This window comes from Phoca vitulina, unplaced genomic scaffold (genome assembly GCF_004348235.1).
Source record: "Phoca vitulina isolate PV1807 unplaced genomic scaffold, GSC_HSeal_1.0 scaffold41, whole genome shotgun sequence".
Lineage (NCBI taxonomy): Eukaryota > Metazoa > Chordata > Mammalia > Carnivora > Phocidae > Phoca > Phoca vitulina.
The window spans coordinates 11158809-11172085 of NW_022589744.1; the positions used below are offsets into that span (position 1 = coordinate 11158809).

The window sequence follows — 13277 nt, forward strand, 5'->3', positions numbered from 1 at the left end:
CCCGGGGACACTGTGTGGTCGGGGCACCTGGCTCCCCGGCTCTCTGTAGGTGGGGACGCCCGGCTTCCGGGCGCCCTGTGGGGTCGGGGCTCCTGCTCCCGGGGTCACTGTGGGGTCGGAGCTCCCCTCCCGCGCACGCCCCCTGCTGCGCTCCCGCTCTCTCCCTACCTACCGCCAGGTCCGGCCGCAAGGCTCGGTACTGCTCGCGGGCGAGGAAGCCGCGGCGCTCTTCCAGCGCCACGTGCGGTTCCCCAGGGAAGCGGCGGCGGAAGCCCCGCAGGAGGCCCGCCTCGAAGTCGGCCAGCACGCCGTCCATGTCCACCAGCACCCGCACGGGCCGCGCGCGCCGCGCCGCCATCGCCGCCGCCATCGCTGCGGACGGCGGGCGGGGGAAGGACGAGGTGGCCGGGGGGCGGGGAGCGGGCGCCCGGCCCGCAACTTCCGGAGGCGCGGGGTGGGAGGGCGCACCGGGGCTCATTTGCATGGGGCGCCCGGGAACCCGGCCCTGCGGGAGCGCGCGGCCTTCCCAAGGCGGTGGCGCGAGGCGGCCTGAGAGCGCGCCCGCGTGCACGTCCGCTCCCCCTCCCCCACTCCGCACGGGACGACCCCAAATCCTGCGAAGGCCTCAGGGCTCCTTAAACTTGTGGGGCTGGCGCAACCCCTAGAATCCCGACCTCGAGTCCCGAGGCCACCGCCCTCCCTGCTTGTGGGGCGGGACGCAGGAACACTCCGGACGCCGGACCCCGGACCAGAGACCCCCACGGCCCGACTCATGGAGGCGCCCAGTAACTTTGAAGTGAAAGACTGTTGAAGACCCCTGGCTCGCGTGAGTCGAGCTCCGAGGAGACGAACTCCTAAACCAGAGTTGGGGTTGGCAGCGTCCGCTTTGAACATTTAGTTCCACCCCGAGGAGACGATGTCCACCCAGCTCAGGTAATCGGCAGTGTCCTTTCCGTGGAACTGACCTCTGTTCTAGAATTGGCAGTTACAGCCCCGTCTAGAAAACGCGGAACACTGCTAAGTTTCGTTGATGCTCCTTTGTAGACTTTACGCCATTTTATGACCACATCCAAATAGATTTACCTACAAACTGGAAACTCAGATTTGGTTTAAGTGACCCATCTTCCTGTAGTTCCCCATTTGAACACCCCAGTACTTCCAAACCGGTGTTAACAGGAGCATTACAAAGGGGAGACTAGCGTCTTGTTCTAAAGTGATCTAATTAAAAAGACTTCAAGAGGTATAACCGGCATTAAGCAATAGTTCTCCACGGTTCCCCCCCGCCCCGTTCCCACTCACATCACACAACCTGAGTGTAAAGTCCAAACTGTCAATGAAATACTGGTTGTTCTGCCATCATCATCTTAATACTCAACTCCACTTTCTAGACCCTAAGCTTTCTAAGTAGAAAATGTAACACCCTTAGCAAACATGTTTTCATAGAATTTCTTAAAATCCGTTCTGATAATATCAGAATGACTGGCAGCACTGTCCCTTCTTCACAATACTTTAAGTTTGATTAGGCACTTATCTTCATAAAATTTATTTAAAAAAAAAACACTGAAGTTACAAGTAGTGACACAAATCAGGGACATCTCGGGGCGCCTGGGTGGCTCAGGCGTTAAGCGTCTGCCTTCAGCTCAGGTCATGATCCCAGGGTCCTGGGATCGAGCCCCACATCGGGCTCCCTGCTTGGTGGGAAACCTGCTTCTCCCTCTCCCACTCCCCCTGCTTGTGTTCCCTCTCTCGCTGTGTCTCTCTCTGTCCTATAAATAAATAAATAAAATCTTTAAAAAAACCAAAAAAACAAATCAGGGACATCTCTTTTCCAGGATCCCGACCATTAGAGAGAAGGGCACAGACAGGGTTCCTACCTCCTGAAAGTCCTAATAGAAACCATAACTCAGGCTAGTATTTGTAGGGCTAACCTGTTTTAGTGAAATTGGACAGATGCTGTGATAAAGCTACTGACTTCATTTTGCAAATGCTTTGCACCATAAGGAAGAAAGACTTTACACCCCCCAGAACCTATAAACACCTTTATTCTTCCCAAAGAAATGTCCAGTAGTTCAAATGAACCAGTGGTTATGCTCATCATCTCAAAGGTCTCACTTTTTAAGATAGGAAATTGGTCCCTAAAAGACAAGCCAAAAGAACACACTTTAGTAGTGTAGCTAAACCTAAGAGCCAAGTCTTAATGCCCAATTTGGACAGTTAATATAGCATGTTGATCTAGAACTTTCTGCCTAGGGGCGCCTGGGTGGCTTAGTCGTTAAGCGTCTGCCTTCAGCTCAGGTCATGATCCCAGGGTCCTGGGATCCAGTCCCACATCGGGCTCCCTGCTCCGCAGGAAGCCTGCTTCTCCCTCTCCCACTCCCCCTGCTTGTGTTCCCTCTCTTGCTGTGTCTCTCTCTGTCAAATAAATAAATAAAATCTTAAAAAAAAAAGAAAGAACTTTCTGCCTAGAACCTAAAGAGCTTTTTCCTTATCTTCTATCTCCTCAGGTCCTCATCTCCCTTCCTCTGGAGTCCTCTTCTGTAACCTCTCACCATTGAGAGGCACTTTGCAAGACGAGAGGACTTAAAATCTTACATGTTACTGCCCAGCACAAAGGGTAGGTGGAGAATCTAAAATATATTGGCTAATAATTATTTTGCTTATCATTTATCCATACTACTATGTATTTTATTACCACAGATATCATTTTGTTGTTTTGAACACCTGCTGTAACTTTAAACCTATTTTCTTTAGAGAGAAGCCCACTTGTCTGGGCCTTCATTAGTTTGTTGCACTTGAATGACTCATCAATCCTTGGGCAACAGGATTTAGGGTCACAGAAAAAAAAGCAACTGAACAGGTAGAACACTGAAACAATCTCAAAAAGATGACACAGGACACAATGTTTCAAAATTTGTACATCGTTTACTTGAAGCAACAGTCCAGGATTGTGAAGTACAACACACATTTTAAGGATGAGACTTCAGTTCATGGTCAAGCACCAGCATCATGCACACAGCTTCAAGTTACCTAAGAAGAGCACTGCCCCCTTGGGGTCTGTTCACCACGAAGACCCACTTCCACGTGGCCACCGCCCTTGCTTGCTTACCACTTGGAATTTGTCAGTTTGAGCATACATCGAAGCCTTCCTCTGCATGAGAGCAGCGGGCTTAGCTCATCAGCTAGTCGAGTTAGTATCTGGCTTATTTCTTAAGGTTCAAAAATTAAAAAGGCAGTTTTTTGCTTTGCAGGCAGCAAGGCATGAGGCACCAGCCTCTACTGTTCCATATGGCACAGGAAGATGCTTTTAGCAAAGGGCACTGCAAGGTAGGCCAACACGAGTAGGTTTGGCATAAAGACAACCCTGTGTTTGGGGGCCGGAAGGATCGGTGCCTGTGGACTGTTTACTGGTCTGTCCAGTCAAGGCTTGGTAAACCCAAGTAAAGCTGACAAGAAAAGGGTTTTAAAAACCTCAGTACAAAAGATCCTCTAACACATTTGGAACCAAATTGTTCTTAAAAACACTGTACTAAGTGTCACAAAACTTTCCCTCCAATCTACTACTAGAAAACACTCATGCCATGGCCTACAGACCCAGAGGAATCAGGACAGATAAAGAGAAACCTGTTCTTTGAAAAAAAAAAAAAAAAAGACAGCAGTACATAAAGTGCTTCTTTTTTAATGAAACAAATCCAAAAGATGTACAGTCAGGCTCAAGTTGTGCAGTTCACAAGCATGGAGAAAACAAACAAACAAAACGACAGAGTTCAAGAGAATCGGAGCTAACCCAGGACGAGGCTGGACTTGCCACCAGGGGGGTTTCTTCGGGATGGCACTGGGGCCGGAGCCACTGGGCTGGGCACAGGGGCAGCGGGCACGGGCTTCTCCTCACTCTGCCCCAGGCTGGCCTGCAAGTCTGTGTCCACGTTTTCTAAGAAAACAGAAGGAAGTTAAGGCTAACAACTATTTCCAGGTAAGACGAAGAGTCTTAAGATTTTCTTGGATGATGGTTCAAATCATACCTGGAGATACCAAATCATACCTAAAGAAGGCAACAGTCATTCAGCCATGTTCCCACAACCCAAAACTAACCGTTAGGTCTTTTGTCATATTTGTCCCCAGGCTTTTTTCTGTGTGTGTTCTTTTCTAAATTATATGCATATATGAAGATGTATTTTATTTTTTTTATAGGTTTATTAGAGAGAGAGAGTGCAGGGGGAGGGGCAGAGGGAGAGGAAGAGAGAGAATCCTCAAGCAGGCTACCCGCTAGGTGCAGAGCCTGACATGGGGCTCAATCCCAGGACCCCAAGATCATGACCTGAGCCAAAATCAAGAGTTGGCCATTTAACCGACTGAGCCACCCAGGTGTCCTGAAGATGTAAGTATTTTAAATTAGAACATTACAGATAAATGGGGCACCTGGGTGGCTCAGTCGGTTAAGCGTCTGACTCTTGATTTTGGCTCAGGTTGTGATCTCAGGGTCTTGAGATCAAGCCTCACATGGGGCTCCGTGCTCAGCAGGGAGTCTGCTTGAGATTCTCCCTCCCTCTGCGCCTCCCCACTGCACTCTTTCTCTAAAATAAAAGAACATTACAGATAAGCTATAGGCCCCTGACCCCCAATCTAGCTCCACATGGGTCTCTTCTCCCAACTCCCAGAGTGCCTACTACAGAGTTGTGTCTAGTCCCTTTGTTTAATGAATATTTATATTTTATTCCCAACAGATAATACATACTGTTTTTTATTTTTGTTGTATTTGACAAAAATGATATAAACTTCCTTTTTTTACACTCTTAGAAATTTACCCATATTTATACACATAGTCATAATTCACCTTAATTGCTTTATAGTATTTTATCACAGAGTCTATCCATATATTTGATATAATATAGTACTGTATTTGCTCTATTGATAGCAAAAAATTGGAACCAACCCAATCATTCCAAACAAAGCTGTAACGTAGATAGACTAGAACAGGTACCCACGGGGATTCAAGGGCTCCCATCTTCAATATGAATAGACACTGCACATCATCTCCCAAGAGGCTGTGCTGTGCTCTACCCCCACCTGAGTCTGAGTACACTGTCCATACAGTTTTGCACACCCACCATTCGATAACCACCTCACTTTAAAATTTGCCAAACTGGGGGGTGCCTGGGTGGCTCAGTCGGTTAAGCGTCTGCCTTCAGCTCAGGTCATGATCCCAGGGTCCTGGGATCGAGCCCCACATTGGGCTCCCTGCTCGGCGGAGAGCCTGCTTCTCCTTCTCCTTCTCCCTCTGCCTGCAGCTCTGCCTACTTGTGCTCTCTATCTGTGTCAAATAAATAAATAAAATCTTAAAAAAAAAAAAATAATAAAATAAAATTTGCCAAACTGGGGTGCCTGGGTGGCTCAGTCGGTTAAGCAGCTGCCTTCGGCTCAGGTCATGATCCCGGGGTCCTGGGATCGAGCCCCACGTCTGGCTCCCTGCTCAGTGGGGAGCCTGCTTCTCCCTCTCTCTCTCTGCCTGCTGCTCTGCCTACTTGTGCTTTCTCTTTCCGTGTCAAATAAATAAAATCTTTAAAAAAAAAAAAAATACCATTTAAAAAATAAAAAAATAAAATTTGCCAAACTGATGGGTGATGTTATTTCATTCCTGTTTGGTGTTACATTTCCATGATTACTAGGTGAGCTTGATTTTTCTTTTCAAGTAGGCGCCATGCCCAGGGCAGAGCCCAATGCGGAGCTGGAACTCATGACTCTGAGATCAAGACCTGAGCTGAGATCTGGACCCACCCACGTGTGCTCTCTCTTAACAAAAAAAAAGAAAGAGTTGGACATTTAACTGACTGAGCCATCCAGGCGCCCCTGATTTCTTTTTCTAACCACAAAGAAAATCCATTGTACTGACATCATTTATTAAAGATCTACCTTTCCCCTACTAACTTATAATATCTCCATTAATCAGGTCATTCCCATTTATATTAACTGGGTACTCTCCATGTCAAAGTCTTGAGAATTAGTGCATTATTACCAACGTCCTAGACATTGCTTGATGATTCACTAATCTGTGAAATTCCCAACAAACATTTTTTTTTTTTAAGATTTTATTTATTTATTTGACAGAGAGAGAGAGCAGGAACACAAGCAGGGGGAGTGGGAGAGGGAGAAGCAGGCTTCCCGCTGAGCAGGGAGCCCGATGTGGGACTCGATCCCAGGACCCTGGAATCATGACCTGAGCCGAAGGCAGACGCTTAACGACTGAGCCACCCAGGCGCCCCCAAACATATATTCTTAATGAGGCAGTTTCCAAACATGGAAAAGTCTTTGTTCCAAGTCAAAAGTGCCTGCAAAATGCCAGGTCTCATTTCAATGTTAAACTATCAAATTCAATTCAGTTGCATATTCTAACACCTGCTCTAGAATAAAATCTCTCTCTCTCTCTCTCTCAATCTTTCTTACACATACACACAAAGGCACCTTTAGTGTAAGAAACCAAACACTAATTCATAAAACCTGAAAGAAAACTACCTTAAGGTTTAAAGACATTTATTCCCTCCCCTAAATTAAGGAGTTCCAAAACCCTGGAAGCAATAGAAGAGAAATACTAGTTATAATTTAAGAACTTCACATGGACTCATACTGGACACCAGTGAAAAATTCTGATGTTGAAAAAATGTACTTTAAGTCCCTCAAAGACTAACCATTAAAAGTTCATATTCCTAAAACCACTTGTACCAAGTTTTGATTTAGCCGACTTTGATACTGAGAAATCCAAGGGGGAAGAGGTTTAAGATCGGAAACTCAACAAAAAACTCAGAAATAGGGGCTCCTGGGTGGCTCAACGGGTTAAGCGTTAGCGTGGGCCTTCGGCTCAGGTCTGCTCAGCGGGGAGCCTGCTCCTCCCTCTCCCCCTCCCCCCTGCTCATGCTTTCTCTCTCTCTCAAATAAATAAATAAAATCTTAAAAAAAAACCAACTCAGAAATATGCTACTTCTGCTTTTGACATTACCTTTTATGAAAATTTGGAACATTCTTTAGAGGTAACATAACACATACAATGTTCTATACTATTATCAACTACAAGTAAAAATCAGTATGAAGCTTTCCAAAATGACAGCTCTCCTAGTTATAAACAACAGTGTAGCAAGAAAAGGTCACCCCTCCCCCCCGCCCAGTTTCCCATTGCCACACTCTTGTTGCACAAGAAGCAGGATCAAATGCGTCAAAATTAACTACCCAAGTCCTCTGATAAGGACTTAAATATGTCCCATTTACTGTAAATACAAACAAAACCCAAAAACCGACATCCTGAAACAATCCAAGATGGTCAAGCACAGAGCATGAACTCCACCTGAGCCAGCCTATCGATTTAAGCAATTTTGTTGCTGCTGCTAGGACTTGGCCTCACCACTGCAGTGCTCTAACAGTTCCCCATTGTCTGTCGGGATCAGGCAGTTACAGCAGTACTACTAAAGGACACAACATTACCTTGCAGCTCTACTGCGGTCATTTATTTCCATAAAATTTCCATAAAATGATTTTTATTTTTATTTTTTTAAGACTTTTTTTTTTTTTTTTTAAGTAATCTCCACACCCAACGTGGTGCTTGAACTCACAACCCCAAGATCAAGAATTGTCTGCTTCATGGACTGAGCCAGCCAGGCGCCCCTCCAATAAAGTGATTTTTATTTTTTTAAAGATTTTATTTCTTTATTTGACAGAGACAAAGCGAGAGAGGGAACACAAGAAGCAGGGGGAGTGGAAGAGGGAGAAGCAGGCTCCCCGCCGAGCAGGGAGCCCGATGCGGGGCTCGATCCCAGGACCCTGGGCAGATGCTTAACGACTGAGCCACCCAGGCGCCCCAGTGATTTTTATTTTATTATCATTTTTTTTTTTTTAATTTTAAGTAGGTTCCATGCCCAACATGGAGCTCAAACTCATGACCTCGAAATCAGGAGTCGCATGCTCTACTGACTGAGCCAGCCAGGCGCCCCTCCATAAAATGATTTTTGATAAATCAAGCTCACACCCACCAATCTTATATTTGCCTTTCATTATTAAGGGAACAGTTTTGGGGGCACCTGGATGACTCGGTTGAGCGGCTGCCTTTGGCTTGGGTCATAATCCCAGGGTCCTGGGATAGAGCCCCGTCTGGCTCCCTGCTTGGCGGAGAGCCTGCTTCTCCCTCTCCCTCTGCCCCTGCCGTTCTGCCTACTTGTGCTCTCTATCTCTCCGTCAAATAAAAAAAAAATTAAAAAAAAAAAAAAAAAAAAAAAAAGGGAACAGTTTTGTCTTTCACGACTAGATAACATGCCAAAAAAGAAAAAAAAAAAAAAAAAGGCACATATGGAGAATAAACAAGAGCAGGCCTTAATTTAAATGCTCCTTTGTCTAGTCAGAAATACTCCAGCCAGAAAGAATGGAAGCTAGTCTGTTACTCCATCCCTTTAGTCTATAATGAGGCAAGTACAGGAACTGAGAGTAAGGCTTTAGAAACTTACACAGGACCTGACAGAGAAAGCTTTTGTCTGTTGAATCTAATAACTGAAAAATGGGACTTTAAACACAAACACTGGGGCGCCTGGGTGGCTGTCGGTTAAGCGTCTGCCTTTGGCTCAGGTCATGATCCCAGGGTTCTGGGATCGAGCCCCACATCGTGCTCCCTGCTCAGCAGGGAGTCTGCTTCTCCTTCTGGCCCTCCTTCCCATGCTCTCTCTCTCAAATAAATAAATAAAATCTTTAAAAAATAATAATAATAGGGCGCCTGTGTGGCTCAGTCGGTTAAGCGACTGGCTTCAGCTCAGGTCATGATCCCAGGGTCCTGGGATCGAGTCCCACATCAGGCTCCCTGCTCAGCAGGGAGTCTGCTTCTCCCTCTGCCCCTCACCCTGTTCTCATGCTCTCTCTCTCTCAAAAAAATAAAATCTTTAAAAAATAAAAATAAAAAAATAAAAAATAAAATAATAATAAATAAACACAAACACTTCTACTATAATACCTGTCTTACATACTCCTGACTTGTCTTTCTTCCTTGGCACATCAATGAGGTCACTGAACAGACACTTACATCAGAATAAATGATATAGTGGTTTATTATAAGGATGAAAGAATTAGAACATCAAGAAGTGCAGCAGACTGTCCAACTTGCCTGAAGGCGGGAAAGACTTCGACCTAAATCCCGTGGACCTTCTCCCTCCGCTACAGATTTCCCACGTGCTCCCTTTAGCCATTCCTATATTTCATTCCCCAAAAGAGGAAGGCAATTTTCCTTATATCCAAACAAAATCTGTCTTATTTAAACTGAGTAGAAAGAAGAAAAATAAAAAACTGAGTAGAGTAGCTTGACTTCGAAGTAAACTTGGCAACAGGACTGGGGTTGACCTCTAGGCCACCAGATAGATCTTGAATTCTTATGCCCCTTGTCACTTCATGACAAATGAACTAGAAGTAAAGGTTTGTCATACTATTCAACCCAGGGTGCTGTTCACCTGAAGAATCTGTAACAAACTGAACTGGGGGAGAATTATTATTAGCAGGAATAATGACACATTTTTTCCTAACTTCATCAGGGGCTCTCACATATTTCTCCAGGCTCCCCAGACTTCTAACTATGTTCACTGTCCAAAAGTAGTGACTAAGGATTAGCTGATTCTTGCTAAAAGTAAGGTCTGATGTGGAAGTATTTCAGAATATGAAAAGCAGCAAAACTGAAAAGCCCTGAAGATTTCTTTACCTCCAGAAGAATCTTTGCAAATGGAACACACTGGACACGAACAATAACGAATTCATCTTCAGTCCAGTGACACAGTGACTTGGGCACCGAGGAGGAACCCAGGTAATGCTCACAAAGGTTCAGGAGATTCTCCTCCCACCATGCCCATCAAGAAACACTGTCTGAGGGGCGCCTGGGTGGCGCCGTCGGTGAAGCCTCTTCCTTCGGCTCAGGTCATGATCTCAGGGTCCTGGGATGGAGCCCCGGGTCAGGCTCCCTGCTCAGCAGGGCGTCTGCTTCTCCCTCTCCCTCTGCCCCTCCCCCTGCTCGTGCTCTCTTGCTCCCTCTCTCTCTCTCAAAAAAAAATCTTTAAAAAAGAAAACAAACACCGTCTGAGAGGGCAGAAGAGGAATCTGGTTCTTAAACCTATTTCACAGGACGACTGCCTCACAAAATGTAATAGTAGCAAGAGGCCCTGAGGAAGCAGCCTCTTCCTTCTGAACCAGACGGCATTCCGACAGCTGCATTTCACCGAGTCAACTTTCACCTGATTCCCACTGCCTGACATGCACAAGCCTTTCATTACACGCGGAAGGAATTCTCTGGCACTTGTTAAGGAAGTTCCAATAAATACTTCAAAGATTGAATACCATTAAATAAATGATTATAGCTCATTTCCACATCTAATTGGTAACATGGATGCTGAGAATTTACATCTGCCCCCTACATCATCATCTACAAGATCACAGAGGTACCGACCGATGTCTTGCTGAATAAGCACCTCAGCATAAAGTCAAACAAACTTGGTAAATTAAATGCTGTGGGCCAAGCTTGAAATGCCAGCACCTTATTACTAAAAAGCTCTCATTAAGAATAACAGACACCAGCCTGACTACTGTACACATATTTGTGAAAGACTCTCCGTTTTTCCTTTCTGGTGCATTTCTGACGTTGCTCTCACTGTGGCAGATACAAATGTGGCCATGTTTGCTAACCTCCCAGTTTCATTTTTCTTTCCTCCCCCCTCAGTGTGTGCCGGCACTTGGGGCAAAGCCAGGTTTCACTCCCCTGTCTCTTTCCCCAAGACATGATCTCAATAAAAATTCCAATCTATGCTAAAACCATTTACAGAACCAGAAGGCTTCAGAAGGACTCACCATGAATGTCGCCTTCTCCCTAGAAAAGAAAAGAAATTTAAAATTTACTTCAGTTTTTATTTTTCTTTTTTTAAAGTTAATTTTTTTTAGTAATCTCTGCACCCAACATGGGACTCAAACTCACAACCCTGAGATCAAGAGTCACATGCTCCTCAGACTGAGCCAGCCAGGTGCCCCTCAAAACTTACGCCAGATTTTAATTTTATAACAAACAAATAAAGCAGGCACAGTTCTGACGGGCTACTCTCTATTTGAAACCAAATGTGAAATTTCATTCTGATGCTGTCCAGTCCAGGGTCGGGACGCAATACAATTACATCACGACCTTTACTTACTTTGGGACAAGGCTGAACAAAAATGCTGCAGGACAAGTTGCCCCAGTGCCAGCAATATCCAACACACCAAAAAAACTTGAACATTTCCGCCAATGGCCTAATTCAATGAGCATTTCAGAGGATCTTTTATCAGAATGGGAAACTGGTAAATTTATCCTTCCATTCTCCTTCTCCTTATCCAGTTGCTGAAGGGCCTCTATAAATTCCAAAGCCCCACACAGGTCTCTCCACATTTGCACGGCTGATGCCTGTGTGCTCTGCGGCCCCTGCTCACAGGCTTCTAGACACATCCCTGGGGGCACTGGGACCATGCTCCTCTGCAGACACCTGAGGGTAACGCCTAGGCTGCAGTCTCCTGGAGTTCGGCTCAAAACAACTGGGCAATGTTTGCCAACAATGAAAACAGTCTGAACTCACAAATGCTACTACATATGAGTTACACAGGAAATAAGTGTGATCCAGAAGTTCCCAAATTCAACAGTGAAGGAGAGAGACTAATCCTACTGGTAGAAGAGACATCTGAACAAACCTAGATATGTCACCTCATTTTTCTGACTTTATTCTTTATTGATCTTCCATTCCCAATATGGCCTCAGTCCCTTTCCTAATTATCTCTATGTAAGACTCCAGTGGTGGAACTGAAGCTCTTCGTACAATAGGAGAGAAGTGAATTTCTAAACTGTATTAACCTCAAAGCCCTTTTTCCCCCCATGTTGTCACACTGACCTTCAGATCTAAGAAGTCTCCAGCATTTGCTTCAGAAGAGTTCCTTCTCTGGGGTCCAGATGACTCAGAATCCTCTCTGCCACCACTAGACTTGGCACCTGAATTAAAACATACTTTCGTGAGGAACACGACAGAAAGAACTAAAGCAAAAACACTTCTTTTGTGAGTGATGTTCATGTTAGTCTCATATTACAAAATGAGCAAACAGGGTTAGGAGGGTTAACTGAGAGCTTAAAAATTCTACCAAATAACCCAATTTGACCTCAGTCTTTATTCTGACCCCTCAAGACTCAGGAGTTCCCACTTCTTGGTCCCAGTCTTTCCTCCACTGACAAGCTTTAACTGTTGTTGATCTCATTAAGGTTGAGCTGGATTTTGCTCATCACACAAAACCAACTTTAGTTATTCATGCTGGGTCTGGACCTTTTACCAGTGATCACAGATGTAAGCAGTACCTGCCGACTTGGCCCATGAAGGAGGATTTTCCTCAGGTGTCCCAAAGATGCTAGATGCCATTTTGTTCCTCCTCACAGGCTGTTCTGCTGGTTCATCAAAGCCTAATGAAAAATTGGATCCACCGCCTGGAGGCCGCAAAACCCTTGGCATAATGGCAAAACATCCATTTCAGATCATACCAAAACATTTCTAGGCATAAATGTTTTCAAATACCTTCATTTCATTTCCCTCACCCATTCATTCCTCCTACCCCACCCCCCACAAGTGAGAGCTGCTAATGGGAAAAAGGAATTGATTCACCGTGGTATAAATTCAGCACTGGATCACACCAGTCAGAATGGCTAGTAGCAGAGAGACAAGAAACAACAAGTGCTGACAAGGATGTGGAGAAAGGAACCCTTGTACACTGTTGGTGGGAATGTAAATTGGTGCAGCCACTGTGGAAAACAGTATGGAGGGTCCTGAAAAAATTAATAATAGAAATATCATATGACCCAGTAATTCCACTCTGGACATCTACCCGAAGAAAACAAAAACACTAATTTGGAAAGATATATGCATCCCTAAGTTTACTGCAGCATTATTTACAACAGGCAAGATACGGAAGCAGCCCAAGTGTCCACTGATAAAGGAACAGATAAAGAAGATGTGGTGTATAGATACAATGGGATATTACTCAGCCATAAACAAGAATGAAACCTTGCCATTTGAGACAACATGGATGGATGTAGACAGTATGAGGCCAAATGAAATAAGTCAGACAGAAACAAATACTACATGATTTCACTTCTACATGGAACCCAAAAAACAAACCAAATGAACAAACAAAAAACCTAGAAATAGACTCACAAACACAGAGAACAAACTGGTGGTGGCCGGGGGGGGGGGGGGGGGGGGGGGGGGGGGGGGGGG

At 45.2% G+C, this 13277-nt stretch overlaps 2 protein-coding genes and 1 long non-coding RNA gene across 3 annotated transcripts in view; 1 reads left to right on the forward strand and 2 right to left on the reverse strand.

The window, feature by feature from the left end:
- NT5C (5', 3'-nucleotidase, cytosolic) overlaps positions 1-386 on the reverse strand; it is a 2476-nt gene extending 2090 nt beyond the window's left edge. The window contains exon 1 of the mRNA XM_032429588.1: positions 173-386. Coding sequence (XP_032285479.1) covers positions 173-370 — 198 coding nt within the window. The 5' untranslated portion in view covers positions 371-386. The remainder of the gene's footprint in view (positions 1-172) is intronic.
- Positions 387-492: 106 nt separating this feature from the next.
- The window catches only part of LOC116647883, a 19900-nt gene continuing 7115 nt past the window's right edge, over positions 493-13277 (forward strand). The window contains exons 1-2 of the long non-coding RNA XR_004302412.1: positions 493-933; positions 2505-2614. This is a non-coding gene — a long non-coding RNA (uncharacterized LOC116647883). The remainder of the gene's footprint in view (positions 934-2504; positions 2615-13277) is intronic.
- Positions 2898-13277, reverse strand: part of JPT1 (Jupiter microtubule associated homolog 1) — an 18281-nt gene continuing 7901 nt past the window's right edge. The window contains exons 2-5 of the mRNA XM_032429486.1: positions 12365-12507; positions 11910-12007; positions 10849-10867; positions 2898-3928 (exon numbers count right to left, since the gene is read on the reverse strand). Coding sequence (XP_032285377.1) covers positions 3780-3928; positions 10849-10867; positions 11910-12007; positions 12365-12507 — 409 coding nt within the window. The 3' untranslated portion in view covers positions 2898-3779. The remainder of the gene's footprint in view (positions 3929-10848; positions 10868-11909; positions 12008-12364; positions 12508-13277) is intronic.